The sequence below is a fragment of the Setaria italica genome, chromosome II, assembly GCF_000263155.2.
Source record: "Setaria italica strain Yugu1 chromosome II, Setaria_italica_v2.0, whole genome shotgun sequence".
NCBI lineage: Eukaryota > Viridiplantae > Streptophyta > Magnoliopsida > Poales > Poaceae > Setaria > Setaria italica.
The window spans coordinates 37,272,799-37,289,320 of NC_028451.1; the positions used below are offsets into that span (position 1 = coordinate 37,272,799).

At 40.1% G+C, this 16,522-nt stretch overlaps 1 protein-coding gene across 5 annotated transcripts; it reads right to left on the minus strand.

The window, feature by feature from the left end:
• Positions 1 to 353: 353 nt before the first annotated feature.
• On the minus strand, positions 354 to 8,919 carry LOC101760070 (something about silencing protein 10). Of its 5 annotated transcripts, none has more exons than XM_004957294.3 (16): positions 8,676 to 8,919; positions 8,517 to 8,558; positions 8,358 to 8,407; positions 7,805 to 7,901; positions 7,057 to 7,319; positions 5,015 to 5,091; positions 4,633 to 4,717; positions 2,816 to 2,995; positions 2,382 to 2,534; positions 2,221 to 2,298; positions 1,995 to 2,134; positions 1,805 to 1,910; positions 1,069 to 1,283; positions 920 to 986; positions 764 to 832; positions 354 to 666 (listed from the first exon to the last, which is right to left on the minus strand). In XM_004957294.3, the coding sequence occupies exons 1-16, from the start codon at positions 8,791 to 8,793 to the stop codon at positions 535 to 537; spliced, it is 1,872 nt and encodes a 623-aa protein (XP_004957351.1). In that variant the 5' UTR covers positions 8,794 to 8,919; the 3' UTR covers positions 354 to 534. The 5 variants fall into 5 exon arrangements, with proteins under 5 accessions (XP_004957351.1, XP_004957349.1, XP_004957352.1 ...); XM_004957292.3 differs by having other exon boundaries at positions 1,805 to 1,913; XM_004957295.3 differs by having other exon boundaries at positions 1,805 to 1,913; positions 2,409 to 2,534; positions 5,015 to 5,094.
• Positions 8,920 to 16,522: the final 7,603 nt, after the last annotated feature.

Genomic DNA, 16,522 nt, shown 5'->3' on the forward strand with positions numbered 1-16,522 from the left:
GAACCTTTTAAATTTCCCAGTGTAAAAAATGATAAGATGATGCAAAAAAGAAACCCCAGTGTCTAGGTCCTCCGTGTCAAGATCCCGCCGAATAAGACTGCAAATGATTTACCATCCATCCCACTTATATTTTTGCGGACATGACAAGGGAGTCCAGATGATGATACAGCCGCACCATCAAGTTCAAGATGCCGATCTGAATGCAGCGCTGCCATTGCAAATTAAATCTAAAGCCACCGAGCAGCAGACATACCCCTAATCCAAGGGAAAACACGCCTGACTTACGTCCAATACAATATGCGAACCGGCGTGAGCACGGGCACGCCATTGGCGTCGTTGCCAACCGCAGTACCACAAGAGAATATCATGGCATTGTTTTTCACCAGTAAAGGTCACAGGCGACAATTATATTTAGCAAGTCAATATTCTGCTAATCTAATATCAGAAGACAAATTATGTGGCTCCCGGTTACCACACAACCGTTTGACTAAAATTTTCATGTCCAACATTATAAAACTGAACATACAAATGAAATTAACTCTTGAACCGAACGCTGCGGCTAACGTTAGGGTTGATGCCGGACATTTCACCTCCATAGGGACGGGATGGCTTCTTGATGTCACGCACTTGGCCTTTCCGCTTGACAAGCTTTTTCTTATGCTTATCCTGAATGTATGTGGACACACAAAAAAAAAAAGTTCACTCAAGATCATCCATGCCACTTGACTAACATATAATACACATAATATACAAAGTTACTTACCCTGTAGTTCTTTCGCGGATTCTTCTTGTCCCTATTTCTGGAACGTGTCAAGCCCCTGTTCTTCTCGATCTGAAAGAGTTTGGATTTACTTAGAAACACGTTACAGGAAATCAAAATTTACAATAGGTTGTATGATACACCAGAGTGAATATTAACCTGATATGAAATCTTCCTCTTGCCATCTCCTTCAGTTTCTTCCTCCACGGGTTGAATGCCACGAGTTCTGTCATACAGGGGGAAAAAATAAGCACCGGTATAGCATTTACCACAAGCACCTTGCTACATCAAAAATCAGTGGAACTTACGGTAAGTACTTCTCATTCTTAAATGACAGTTTTTCAGTCCTCTGTCTTTTCACATCCTGATAGAACTCGTCTTCAGAACCGTCACCATCTTCTGGCAACTCATGATCATATTCAACTGAGTTAGCTCCTACTCTTGATAGGACACGAAGCTCATGTTTCCTCCGCCTTTCACCAACATTATCTCGCTTTGGAAGATCATCATCACCAGAAACAAACTTGAAGATATAAAACAAGCGGTTAGACACAGATACAACCATAAAGTTGTAGATACCAATAAAATTCAAAGTCACATCATAGCTTATGAGCATATATGCAATTTTTCTGCCCTAACCTCATCCAAATCCCTTTTTTCTTTGCAAAATATGCAAATCATACTAAGCACCCTTTCCCGGGCAGCAGAGGGCAAAACCTAGATGTATCCCAAAAGTATACCATATTGTGCAATCAGAATATTCTACAATATTGTGATCAGAATGTAAAATTCACAATCCATTTCAAATTCAATAAACAAATTCCCTTGGAGCTATATTCTGGATATTAATTACAGTGATTAAGATATTACTACATGAAATTATTCCCAACCCAAGATGACCAAGATCAGTAGCAGTTGATGCATGGCATGGTATGATGGTTTACATATTGTCCCATTTCAAAACCCTTAAGGACCACAAGAAATAATTGGAGATCAACTAGTACAACAAAAACTGAAAACTTGTAACAGAACAGTGTACCATACCTTGTTTTTATTAGATTTAGCAGCAGCTGCCACAAGCTTGCTAGGTTTCATCATTTGATTATTCCTCTGCACTTCATCATCAAAGTCATCCAATGTCTGCAGGTCTCTTCTGTATATTAAATATAAAATTAGTAAACCACAAAGAAATGGAAACATCATTATGTAACAGAAGAAATGTCTAATAACTCACTGATTACTAGTTGTCCTGGTTTTTGACAACTTCTCTGGCTTCGATCTTGTCAAATTATAGAGCCCCTTTTTCTTTAATCTTTCCTCAAGGTTGGCTCTTACTTTCAACATTTCCAGGCTTTGCAAGCCTATGTGCTCATCCTGTTATTTTTAGATTTCAGATTTTATGCATCTACACTGATTCAACAGGAAAATAACAAACACTACAAGCTCATAGCAGACTAAACCTTGTTCTTCTCTTTGTTAACTTTGTGGCGATCATTATTAGAAGGCTCACTCTTTCTCGATTCAGAGACTTCAGCACCCTGAATTATCAGCATCATGAGTTATATGGAGTGCCCAGATAATGAAGCAAAAAAAAACACATGCACACACACAACAAAGTTACTTGTTTCACTTTATCCAGTGTTAGTACTTTGCTACATTTGCCCTCCTGTTTGTCCAATGAGACTATCTTATCAGCTTGGATGGTGCCACTATCCATGTTATGGCCATCAGTGCTCCCCTCTTGCCTACCTAGATTCGTGGTGACTTGCTTCATCTGCAAAAGAGAGGAAATTAAATCTTTGACAGTCTGTATAACTTTCCAATCAACTTGGAAAGAGAATTATCTAACGAGCCACAAAACAGTGATACCCAATAATTGAACAACTCTTACATGCTACTTCTACTAAACTTATTTTTGGTCTAGTAAGACTGATTAGAATATTAACCAGAGAATGTGAAGAAAATAGGGGGGGGATGTCATCAGGCAGATACAAGGCAGCATGATCGTGCCTTCAGAATTCATTACATACAGGAATATGGTTACTAAAAACGAACCTTGTCTACCATATTCTTGGTCTCTACAAGGCGAGAAATTACAGGATGATCCTGCACGGACAACCCCTCAGCTTTCATAAGGAGGTAGAAGGTAATAGCTTGACAATAAGCAAGCAAACAAGCTTTCTTCACTTCCAAAGGTAGCATTCCACCTTTAGCTTTGCCTAGACCAGCTGTCACCTGCAGAAATATTCAGTTATCACGTAGGAAACCAGAGAAAAGAGGGAGGGAAGGGGGTAATATCTCATTAGAAGATCACATTAGAGCAGAGAAAGGCAGAAGAATCATGGAGCAATTCAGAATCATAGTTCGCTTTGTTTTGGTTGCAATTCAGTGAAGAAAACTATGGCCTGCCCCAATTCAAAATTGGGCCCTTGTCATATATGACTGAACTCGCAATCATGAAATTGGTACCTAAAATATTCACGCCATTCTCCATAACGCGTTATTATTAAATATGTTGTCCAGGTTGTGGGCTCAGTTCAACCAAGTTCATAGTTGAATCAAATGTGAACAATTTGATTTTATTAGGAAGCAACTTGTGTTCAAATTGGTTTTTGCAAAGGATCTGGTATTGTTAAGCCAGTAGTCAAGTTACATGTACAGGACCTTGCATGGCTGCATAGCCAACAACAACAAAGACTTTAGTCAAAAGAAAGCTAACAGAAGGGCATACGCTATGCCTGGCCGCATAGTCACATGGCCTCTGTTGCTCAAGTACTCAACTTGCAGCAGATATGTTCAAAACATTTAGTATCAAAACCACTCTTCCATGGATCCTGTTAATGAAGTATCCAACTTCAGGCAGTTGCCAAGCAGGTGGCTTTGATGCTTTGTTGGCAGGACAGGACATTGGTGTCACTGCCAAATGCCACGCGCAAGTTCAGGTCCATGATTTGAAGTGCACATCATGGCATCGGAAAAATGCTGACTAGCAGGCAAAGTTATTGGAATTACTGAGTTAAGTGAAGGATCCCACTTCAGAACAAGTGCAGATGTTTATGAATAGTATGGCAGACACCTTTCACATAAATGTGGGGCTGCAGAACCCTAAAGATCTGCAGATGGCGATGAGAGCCATGGAAGGCATGAGCCAGCGGCAGTTTGGATTGAAACCTAAGATTGCCATCATTAAACTTAGACCACAGTTTCAGAAGTCAATGTTTGGTTGGTTCCACAACTACAGCTTGCCTAAATCAACTACATGGCCACACTTGACATAAAGTTTTTGCCAAACTTCACCAGAAGGTTACCAACTTTATTGCCATGTAAATGTATGTGGTGAAGCACAAAAGGCCATCCAAGTTCAGCTAATGTAGTGTAGCATAAACCACAATAGGAGGCAAAACTGCATGACTCACTTGCATGTACCAGGAATAAATGGTAATCACCAACATGCCAGATTACAGCAAATTCAAGCCTATGGGTGGGCAGTCGGTCGCTACGCCAGAAAGCATCATAGTGGGTATGGAGAATAGTGCCAAAACAGGGTAGTAGATTAAAAAACGAAATAGAAAGTATGTGCATCCTTTCAGGATATTCACCACTCCTCTTTGAGCTTTATTGTAGGAAAGATATGGTCCTCAGTCCTCACTGAACCACCATACAAACTTCTGTTGAATAGTGCGTTACATCTAAGCATCACGAATAGTATGCAACAAAGGGTTAAATGTTACTGGTACGCCAAGAAAAATTGATGTTTCAAGTTTCAGAGTTCTCCCTCACGTTAATTTTTCAAGTTATGCAATTATTCAGTGAATACTATTAAAAAATAAGAAACAAGAAAATGGATCCAGTAGTGAGTAGCAATAATTTACCTGATTGTTGAGCTGTCCTATAGCCCTAAATTCTTCATGGGCCTCCTTCAACTCAGACAACAAGCTAACGAGTTCAGGAGCAGAACTGCATAAAAATAATATATGATGTGATCATGGATTGCACTTAAACACATAACAATAATGTCACTTCTACTAGTCCATAATTTAGATGCTACAAGCACTACAAATCTGAAAATTTTGGTATTGGGCATATTCATGCAAGGCTGATTTGAGTGGCACTACCAGTCAACATGATTATTCTGAAAGGCAAAAAGGTTGGTTCATGCACTGGTGATTTTTTCACTGAACCATAACATCATGAGGACAGGCTCTGTGAGGAACTCGAAATAATTTTAATATTGTACAGAGTACAGTAACAGACCTGTATAGCACACCCATTTTGTCATTGCTTGATAGGACAGCAAGGTTTTCTTTCATTTTGGTTTCATGGTTGGATGCCTGCTGGTAAACGGAGTATTATGTCAGCTTCATCCCAATATATGCATCAAGGAACATATACTCAAACAAAGTACTAGCATAACGAAATAATTTCCTTCTGCAGGCAACACATTGTCTTTAATTAGCATTAGCAATGAGCATGTATAAAATAAAGGAAATCAGAAGTCTTATAGTTGAACAAAGAAAAGATAGTGAATTTAAAATGAAGGAATAACCCATTTTACAACCCTCAACTATGTTCTGAGCCACATGGTATTCAACCCTCAATTTCCAAATCACTCATGTTTCGACCCACAACTATGGTAACTATCCAATTTCAACCCTCAACCTAAACAAAGTGAGTTTAGGTGATGTGGCCCTGGCGCAACGACATGGAGCAAGGCTGAAATGGTTTTTAAAATTTAAAAAGTTGTAAAGATTTGCAAAACCTCTAAGAGATCCCCACTTGTGCTACCAGTGTTCCAAAAGACATGCCTAGGCACTCTTAAGCCCTAGGCGCAGGGGCAGCACCTCACCTAGGAAAATAGGCAGAGGTTAGGCGCCCCGCACCCCTAGATCCAGTGCTGCACCATCAGCACGGGAGGGTTTGGTGGCCTGCAGCAGCCCTGCGCTAGAGGGAGGGAGGCAGGGAAGTTGGGCGCCGGTGCGGAGGCATAGGCTCCGTAGCAGGCTGAAGACTGGCAGAAGAGTCCGCATGGGCAGCAAACCAGCCACGTAAAGAAAAGATTATCTCCAGAGAATGCGCGAGTACCCAAGGGATAAGGACAGGGGCGACCGATTTGTCAAGTACTCCCTCCGTCCCATGAAAAGTGCAATCCTAGCGTTTGAAAAAAAATCCCATAAAAGAGTGCAATCCTAGGAATCGGATGTAACTACCTGCCTAATTAAGTGGTCAGATTTAATTTGCATGCCAAAGCTAACTGCATGTGACCCAAAAACGAGGGTATAAGAGTCTTTTCACACCACCACTAATTAAGCTGTCTGAAAAAAAAACTAGGATTGCACCCTTCATGGGATGGAGGGAGTACATGATGCCACATGATGGCCAGCAGCAAGGGATTTCAAGTGACGGCAGGCTCTGCTGCGTAGAAGGAAAAAGAAGCGAGGGGGAAAAGGAGAGTGGCGGCGGCAGCTAGGTGGGTACGCCCTACGCACGCTGAGGAGGGCTAGGTCAAGTGGCTTAATTGGGCTGTTCAGACTTGAGCTTGGGCTGCTTTGGCAGGCCTTTCTATCCAACACTAACACTAGGACCACTGATCTCTTGTTTTTCCTCTTCTATTAGAGTATATGTATGTGTATAGCAACGCCTAGGAAACGTTGAAAGCACCTAGGCATGCCTAAGCTCTAGGCGGAGGGTCACCACCTAGAGAGCACCTAGCGCCTTTTGTAACCTTGGTTATAACCTACTTGTTTGCATGCTGATTTAAGTTTAATTCAATTCACATGAAATTGGTTTAGACTATAAACATTCCCAGCTGCACCTCTGAGTATTTAGAACCTTCATTGATTTTCTTAGAAGGAAACTAAAGCTTAATCAGCACCTGAAAAAAATGGTTTTATTTAGTATTATCTTCTGCAGGCCTTTGATACTTTATTTCAAACATACATATCATATGCAGGTTAGTGATGCTCCATAGTGTGAGTAAGAATAATTCCAGAACTATTCGCTTTTAAAATCAAAAGCTATTTTGGCCTTAGGCCACATTGCCACATCAGCACCATTTTACCTAAAACCACTCTAAATACGATGGTTCAAATGTGAACGCTTTTAATAGTTGAGCGCTGGAAAAGGAACAGTTTCATAGATGATGGTAGGAAACATGGACTTCCCCCATATTAAATTAAAATTGTGTACATGCAGCATAACTTTAATCAGTTATTATATAAGAAGACATCCTGAAGTAAGTTTAGGCAATGCTCAAAGCCATCTCCTAGTTAAAGTAAACAAGAGAAAGTAACGATCACCTTTGTGCCATCATTCTCTTCATCACTTTCACCATCTTCTAATCCAAAATCTTTCATAGACAGATTTTCTTGATTTTCTTTTTGGATCCTTTGCACCTCCTCCTCATAATCCAACTCATCATCACCACTTTCACCAAGCTGTTTGTCATAGTATGCCCCTTTACCTCTGCCCCAAACATTTTTGGTCTTTTCATCTTCCTCCTGCTCATCCATGCTATCATCACCTCCAGCAATTTGTTTCACAACCCTCGCTGCTCTTTTTACTATACAAACACATCAAGTCATAAATATGCAAACACCTCACATCAGAAGAAACAGGTGTGCTAAATAAAGTGGTTCAGTATTATTCTTATTATAATTTCGCTAAAAATGTAAATCATAATAATTGAGCTATAGCTTGCATTGACATGCTACATAAATTCTGAGAGTAGAAGAAACTAAAATAACACTAGCATAGCATCCTAACATAGTAACGGATTTATTCACATTGAAGTTGTAAGCCAGCATTATCTATCACCCATACCCTTTACAGTTGCATCAGCATCATACATATATGATTTATTCTTAAAAAAGAGTGTCAACTCAAAGGTCTGTTGGCGGCTAAGTATATTTACAATAATTCACTTATTTATACATGAAATTAATTTTTAATCCACAGGAGCATATTGCTAAACAGCAATGAACAAAATATGCTAACAGGATAGTACTATGCCCAGAGATATGAGGTAAGAGCTATTCACAAACTTACATTTTGCAATATACCCTTTGTCCCAATCTTCATAGTTAGCTTCCATGTTATCGTTCTCTTCTCCTTCGCCATCATCAGTTTCGCTATCAGAAACACCCTAAAATAATTGAGACCATAGAAGAAGTCAAATACATAGAAGATAGAAATAGTGTCAACTAGTACAGAACTACAAGTTTCTAATCATTTGGCCTTCAACAAATCAGGTTCATTTACGGTACATAGGGTAGCAGCAGTGCATTACATCACAGTGCAAAGCCAGAATGTGTTGCATTAGTATTATTACACAATACATCCTATTGACATTTAGCAATACAATGATTAGAAATTGTGGAAATATCGTGTTCGATAGAATCCATAACGATCAAAGCACTAGTTTAGGCTGAATGAACAAAACAAATCATTGAGTTATTAAAGTTGTGCTCTCCGACCACATTACTTGTTGCATTTAATCAATCAGACTCATCGAACCCTTGAAAGTTACATAAATAATTTGTAGCTTCCTCCATACATTGCGAATTCCTGAAGAACAAGATCAATAAGGGGCAAAAATTACCTTCAGGTCGAACACGGGCTGCTCCATATCGTCATCCTCCGACTCCCTCGCTGAAACCCAGCCCCCCCAAAAAAAATGGAAACATCTTAGGAAATTGCAGGAAGATAGATGGATGAAGCAAATCGACGTTCTCCATGGCATGAAAACTAGAGCGCTCACCATCGTCGTCGTCAAGGGGGATCATGTCCTGCTGCTTGTGGACTGCAAAACCGATATCAGAGACAAACAACAACAAAGCTCACATCAGCCAACAGGAACAACCGCACGCATGCCCTTCAGAAACGAAAAGGAGGGAGCCTTTCATCCCCTTCATCTTACATGCTTCAATCTCGTCGTCGTCGGAGTCGGACATCGCCGCCAGCTCGTCGGTCCGCTTGGACTTCGGAGGGGGCCGTGCCGGCGCGCGCCGCGGAGTCGTCCTCGGCCTCTTCCCCATGCTAGGCTATGCAGCCAAGTTCCGTAGATGCTCAGCCGCGGCGGTGGCGTCCGTGGAGGCGTGGAGCGGGGAGTGCGGCGGCCGAGCGAGGAAAGGAAGGGGCTTTCGCTTGCGGTGCGTGGCCAGGGGAAGGGTTTCGTGGGGTTTTCCTCGGAAAAATTCCTATTCACCCCACCCATTCCCCATGTGACTATGGGCCGATCCCCACGTGACTATGGGCCGAGTCTGCATTTTCATCCTGGACTCAAAAACCATCGATTCTGACCTCGCGAAATTGCAAAACCGGTCCACGTGCTATAGGGTCGTATATGGGCCCGAACAATCACAAAAGAATTTGAATTTTTCTAGAACAAAAGGCACCAACTAAATTCGCTAGGTTATCAGATCCAGTTAAATGTCAGATTCCTGTGGGCCGTGCATTTAAAGAACGAGCGACGAAACTGGGCCGAGCTGCCTCATCCGCGATTCCGCGGAGGGAGTGACGAGCTGTTGGTCTTGCTTGATGCAAATAACAACGAGAGGAAAACATACAGGGCTTTGTGTAATAATAATAACGACGGTGGGTAAATACAAAAGTACCCCGACAATCTATTATGTATGTTCGACCTTTGAAAAAAATTATGATTAATTTACTTCCTTAAACTATTTTAATTGGTCAATTCACCCCTAAATAAACGAGATTAGTGATTTTTTTCTCCACTACCAAATATACCCGTGCGTGGAAGGGGAGAAAAAAATCCTTACATTCCCCTCACCAATAAACATGGAAAAAAACTTAGTTTATGACCCACGCAATTATTTCTAAAATAGACTTTAAATTTGTGTGTTGCAACGGGAGAAAAAAATCATTAGGAAACCTTAGTTTAGTAAATATAACACAAACTCAATTTGGTAACTTGATTTTTTATCCCATCAATTATTTCTAAAAAAATATTTCAAACTTGTGTACAGACCAAGCTTATTACCGTGACAGCGTCGCAAGGTGGGTGGAGCTACAAGGACATAGGATGACCACAGCAACTAAAATGACGAAGCGCGTAGCTTTGCCAAAGGTCGACAGGCACGTGAGAACGGTCACAAAGATAAAACACGTAACTCTACGGCTGGTCGGAAGTAATTGGTGGGAGGAAAAGGAATTTAAAAGGAAAAGATTAAAATTTTATTATTTGTTTGGTGGGTACGGGAGTTTTAATGCAACGAAGAATGAGAGTTCAGAGGGGCAACTTCTACCAATCACTTCCAAGGGGAGGGGTGGGAATTGGGTGGGAATTTGTTTTAACGGCGCTACTAGCGCCCGGACGTCCGTTCCGGGCGCAAAAATCGGACGCACTCTCCACCGTCGGATTAAAGACGTGTCAGCCGTCAGATGAAACCTAAGGAGGGCAACAAGTCAAGTCCGCACCAAACACAAGGAGCGCACCCTGGCGTCAACTTCTTCACGCGGGTCGGGACAGGAGCGAGCTCCCAGCTTCGCGTTGCCGCCCAAATCCGCTGGTCGCCGTCGCTTAGATCCGCCGGTGCCGAGTGAAGATGGCGCATATCCTTCAAAAAATAGAACTCCCCCTTCCAGATCAACCACATGGCGGCCACCCGCCCCCAATTGTTGCTCGGAACCCCTCAAATCTACATATGATTGACCTCAACACACTACTAGGTATGCCGACCATCTACCCCCGTAAATGTTGCATTGAATTCTTCGAACAAGCGTGATAATTCACTTCAGCACCCGCCCCCAGGTCTTTCGAGCAGCGTCCATGGGGGATTGGCATCCGAGCCCCCAGGTCTTTCGAGCAGCGTCCATGGGGGATTGGCATCCGAATCGAGTCTCCAAAAACGACATGTATGATTTTCAGAGCCGCAGCCTCATTCGTTTGAAACACTAGATGTGAAAAAATCTTATACAGTTTTGCAACATCTAATGATAGCATGTGGCACATTGAAAAACAATTATTGTAACATCTCAAAATGCTCATGGGTTAACTAAATGTTACATATAAGTGTTGCAAGATCTAATGATAGCATGTGCCACATTAAAAATCAGTTATTGAAACATCAAATAATGTATGTGCTAACTGAAAGTTACATCTTACTTCCATGTATAGTTTTTGCAACATCTCAACATTGATTTTGCTAGTAACAGTAACTGCAACATTGATAAGCAGGGGGATGGAGCATTGGTTCCTGTTGCGAGCATATCAACACTCTCAAGTGAATATGTTTCAGTACAAGTTGGTGCAAATAAAGAGGTCTACCATGAGGATGAAGACGTCGTATGCTCACAGCTTATTATGCCGAAAGTTGGGATGGAATTTGACACGATACAGGAAGCAAGGCGGGTTTACAATGAGTATGCCATGAAGTTGGGTTTCAACATAAGAGTGGCTTCTTCAAGAAATAGCAACGTCACAAAGGAGCTGATCAGAAAGGAGTGGGAGTGTTCTCATGCTAGGAAGCCAGCTCTTGATGGAGAAGATAATGGAGAGGAAAACACATTAGTGAGCAGATCAACAAATGACACTGCAACACTAGTGGGATAAAAAAAAAGAGCAGCAACAGCTGTGCTTACCACGGCAACAAGGAAGCGCAACACTATCAAAAAGCTGGACTGCAAAGCTCATATGGCAGTTGGCTTGAGAAATGGGAGGTGGAGAGTGATTGTAATGCAACCTGACCATACTCATCCCATGGTGAAGGCGATTGGGGTTAGAAAACACTTGAGGTCCCACCGAAGCATCTCGTGGGCTGATTATGAGCTGCTGAAAACTCTACACCATAGAAATATTAGCACAACATAGATCATGGGGGTGCTTGCTGATTTCCATGGGGGGCTTGGCAACCTTACTTTCAGCAGCAAGGATGTTTCAAACATGAGGACACACTTGAGAGGAGGTGTCACCTACAGGGATATGGATGCAACATTAGAGTATTTTCAAAAGCAACAAGCTGAAAGTTCTTCCTTATATTATGCAACGATGATTGATGATAATAATGTTGTTAGAGGATTGTTTTGGGTAGATGGGAGGACTAGAGAGCTGTACAAGAGGTTTGGAGATTGCATTTTCTTTGACACAACATATTGCACCAACAGATACGACATGCCATTTGTACCAATTGTTGGGATAAATAACCATTTGCATAGCATACTACTTGGGTGTGCAATGTTGTCAGATGAGACAACGGAAACATTTGTTTGGGTGCTAGAAAGGTTGAAGGGAGCGATGGGTGGGTGTGAACCAACCAACATAATGACAGACTAGGACAAAGCAATGAAAGCAGCAATAGCAATAGTGTTCCCTAATGCAACACACAGATGTTGCAAGTGGCATGTCCTGAGCAAGAAGACTTTGCTTGGCTTATTAGTGAGGAAGAAGACTTTGCAAAGGAGTTTGACTACTGTGTGAATAGGACTAAAACACCAGAAGAATTCGAGATGTTGTGGGCAAGTATAGAGGACAAATACCACTTGCAAGAAAATGAATTCTTTCAAAGTATGTTTGGTACAAGAAGGATGTGGGCATCTGCGTACTTCAGAAAGTACTTCTTCCCCTTCACAGGCACAATAGGAAGATCGGAAAGCATAAATTCATTGTTCAAGAAAGTTGTTCACTCTCAGGACTCAATGTTGCAATTTATAACACAATATGATTACATCATGGACACCAGGGCAGAAAGAGAAAATAAGGAGTGTTGCAAGGGGGAGATTTTAGATGCACCACTATGGGGAAGGTATGCTTTTGAGAAGCAAGCTGCTGCATTCTACACCGGTGAAGTCTTTGGTAAAGTTTAAGAGTTGTTGCGTGATTCTACAAGATACAAGGTAGGGGCTGTTGAAAGTGATGACCAGGGTTGGTCCATTCAAATTGTGCACCCAAATTCAACTAGAGTTCGCATGGTCACCATTGATAAAGATGCAACGTCATATACATGCTCCTGCAACATGTTTGACCGTGATGGCCTCTTGTGTCCTCACATACTAAAAGTATTCACAAACAGGGATGTCAAAAAAATTTCAGAGAAGTATCTACTTAGAAGATGGTCAAAGGAAGTGACTATAATGATACCGGAACGCCTCTCGGGTACAGAATCAGCATTTGGTGTCCCAACCACAAACAAGCTAAGGTACAATACATTGTGCAGAAAAATGACGTCACTAGCAGTTGAAGCTTGTTTGGGTCATGAACAGTACATTGTAGCTTCAGCTGGGATAGATACATTGGTACAAGCAGTTAGGACAGCAAGGGGGTCACAAGAAATGCAACAAAATGAAGCGTCCAATGTTGCAACAAGTCAACAGTCCAAAACTCCTGCTGTCATGGTAAAGAATCCAACAAGAACAAAAGGTAAAGGGAGACCAAAGGAGAAGGTGGAAAGGTTCAAGTCAATAGTGGCACAAGCTAAGGAAAAAGCAATGAAAAAGAAGGCAAAAGGAAAGAAGACGGCCCAAAAAATCCCACCATGCTCATATTGCTTTGAAGATGATCATAGTGTACAGACTTGCGCGTACATGGCCAAGACGGAGGCACTTGCAAAGGATCTCAAAGAAACGGAGCTGAAGCTCTGAATTTTAATTATTCTTTTATTAGAATGAGCTGAAACATGTATTAGAAAGTATTGCAACATTTCATTTTATGAACTGCAACATTATGTCTCATTTATAGTAAAAATTTTTTGTTGATGTTGTTGTTATGCCCATGTATGAGATTGAGCCTTGTGGTATTGGTATAAAACCATGAGCTGGAGATGAATTAAACTGCATGTTGTGTGGCATTAAAAAAAAAGATGTGATGTATCATTGCGACAGTTGATGTTGCAAGTTCAGTAGTTTGGTGTTTCAAATATTATGAACACTTGTTGCAAAAGAGAAATGGCGCGACAAAATTATTGCAACATGGTTCAGTAGAGTTTGCAACATTAAAATTATAGTACAACAACATTGATAAAAAAATGTTGTACTACAACATTTGAAGATATAAAACAAGGAAGAAGGCATGAAAAAAAAAGATTTATAGTATATGTTGCAAAAGTAAGTTAATGATGTTTCATCAGTTATCCATGCATGTTGCAGACAAGAAAATAAAAGCCAACATTTCTGCAACATAGTAAAGCAGAATTCGCAACATATAAAGTGCACTACGGCAACATATAAAAAAACTAAGTTGTGGTACAATAATTGTTGACCACATTTGCACAAAGAAATATATTTAATAAACTGATATATGAAGCCAAAGGATTGCAACACTTGAATACACTGTTTGAGACAAGGACATACAAATATCTCAATGTTGTATCCCACAATTCTAAATACTCCATACATCCACATTTCTAAGATGATTGTTACAGTGTCAATCATATAAAATTGCTAGCTATATACAGAGACCTAAACTCCTATCCTGCACAACGAAACATGATGTCACTACTTCTGGTTGCAATACTTTTCAACAAACTCGCTTGTCAGGATATCATTTCTTGGAGAAAGTAGGAGAAATCTTGCAGCTAATTTCCTATAGTTTGCAATCATGTGCCAAAAAAGGGAAAAAGAAAACAGAATTAGGTACCAAAAAAATTGCAGAAGTAACATCATGTCTTTGGGTAAAAGAATTAGGTAGTCACATTGCAAAAAGACATACTGGCTCAAATGTGGTGTCCATCTTCCCATTCCAAGACTCCATATATAGCATTGTGTATAACCCGCAATCATGCCTAAAAACAAAAAGAATTGGGTTATGAAAAGAAACATGGTGAGAAAAGATGAAAAAACTGCATGAATAATTCTTTATGTAAGCACATGAATGATGAAAAACTTACAAAGATTTTTGATGTGGGTAGTCCGTGGGATATTTCCAATCAAACAGAGAGGTATCTTTGTTTAGCACCCCAGCTTGTATACATGCTTTTGAAAAATTGATGACCTAACAATAGAACCAAATGGTACATTATATATATTTGTTTGCAACATCTTTTCATTTTATACTATTGAAACATTTCAAATCAGCAGCTACCACAATGATAATTAACTATTGAAACATCACAAAATTAAAAGGTTAATTGTCTGTTACAATTTACAACCTCTATCGTTCTGCAACATCGCAAATCATAAGGTGAAACATTGATTTTCAATTATTGACACACCATAAAATGAAAAAACATCAAGTAATAGAGGCTATTAATAAATTAAAAAGAGATGCAAGTTTGAGAGTACTGACCATATTCTTGGCAGAAACAAAACATATTGTATCACGAGATCCACCAAGAGAATTGAACCAGCAAATTTCCTTTAGAAACATGTTGACACTGACAAGTAACCAATGCCCTACTTCAACAATAGGGAAAAACAACTAAAAAAAAGTAGATAAGAAAAAAAAGGAAAATGAAAGACAACTTAATTATGCAACACAGTACCAGATCCATTTTTGAGAGATCCCAAGACTTATTCAACTTTGTCAAAGCCGTGTTGCAGCTGTCTTGTATGAAATTATCAGGTTCAATTTTTAGCTTGATCCTTGAAAAAAAGTTAGAAACTATAAAAATGAATGCAGACACATATGATGGTAATAAAAAATTATTTGCAAAACAGAATTCAAATCTTACAGTGAGAACAATAGATAAAGCAAATTTCTTGACGATGTTATTATCCTTCTCACGCAATTCAGCTTCTTCAATGTTGAATTCATAGGACCATAAAGCCATCATGTGGTTATTAATTTCCACCCTTCTTGAAGGATCCATAGAATTCATCATAAGTAACATGGAAGCTATCAATTCGAACAAATGGTGGGCTGGGATAAAAAAAACTAAATTAGGATTTGAAATATTTAACTACTCCTAATGAAACATGTGAAACATACAGAAGGAACATTGAGAAAAAAATTGAACTGCTGTAACATGAGTACTACATACTTGAAACATCTAACTACACCTACTGAAATATGTGAAACACACAAAAGGAATATTGGGGGAAAAATGAACTGCTATAACATGAGTACTACATACTTGAAACATCTAACTACACCTACTGAAACATGTGAAACATACAGAAGGAACATTGGGGGAAAAATGAACTATTATAACATGAGTACTACATACTTGAAACATCTAACTACACCTACTGAAACATGTGAAACATACAGAAGGAACATCGGCAAAATTTTGTTCAGATTTTAATGATATTAGACATAAAGAGTTGCTCACGGTTGCTCTTGTTCATCATTATTCGCATTTGGATTAATTGGCACTTTATTCATTATCCTCTTGCTGAGATACTTGTTATATGCAGTAACAGTTTCATCATCTAACTTAATTCTCTTCAATTTCTTTCCTTGGTTCAGATGGATGGCAGCCCTCTTCCCCCTGTTTTTCTTGTCAAATGTACTTGACCCAGGCTTGTTAACAATAGTCTCATCATTGGTGAGATCAGCTGCAAACACAAGAATAACAAAATACTCAAATACGTGTAAGAAAAGAGAATTGAAAATGGAGATAAAAAAGGTAAAAAAAAGTCACCCAAAGTAGTTGTTGCTGCCGCTGGGGTCAAACAATCTGTTTCAATTCCCTGGCTGGATAAGAGATCAAATGAAGGGATGTCATCAAGATAACTTGAATCGTTGCTTCTCTTGTCAACAGGTGAACCAGCAGCACTGGTGGGGGCGCTCCTAAAGTGCTAGTTGATGCATCTGTTGTGGCAGCAGCATTGGAAAAAAATTGCCCATCTGAACCACCACACATGGAAGGA

Excerpts from the sequence above, each read along its gene's own strand:
- LOC101760070 (XM_004957291.3), bottom strand. The coding sequence starts at position 8,793 with ATGGGGAAGAGGCCGAGGACGACTCCGCGGCGCGCGCCGGCACGGCCC. Across the intron at positions 2,299-2,381 it reads CACTGGATAAAGTGAAACAA|GGTGCTGAAGTCTCTGAATC; the intron begins GTAACTTTGTTG and ends CTGATAATTCAG. Across the intron at positions 1,284-1,804 it reads CTAAATCTAATAAAAACAAG|TTTGTTTCTGGTGATGATGA; the intron begins GTATGGTACACT and ends TATATCTTCAAG.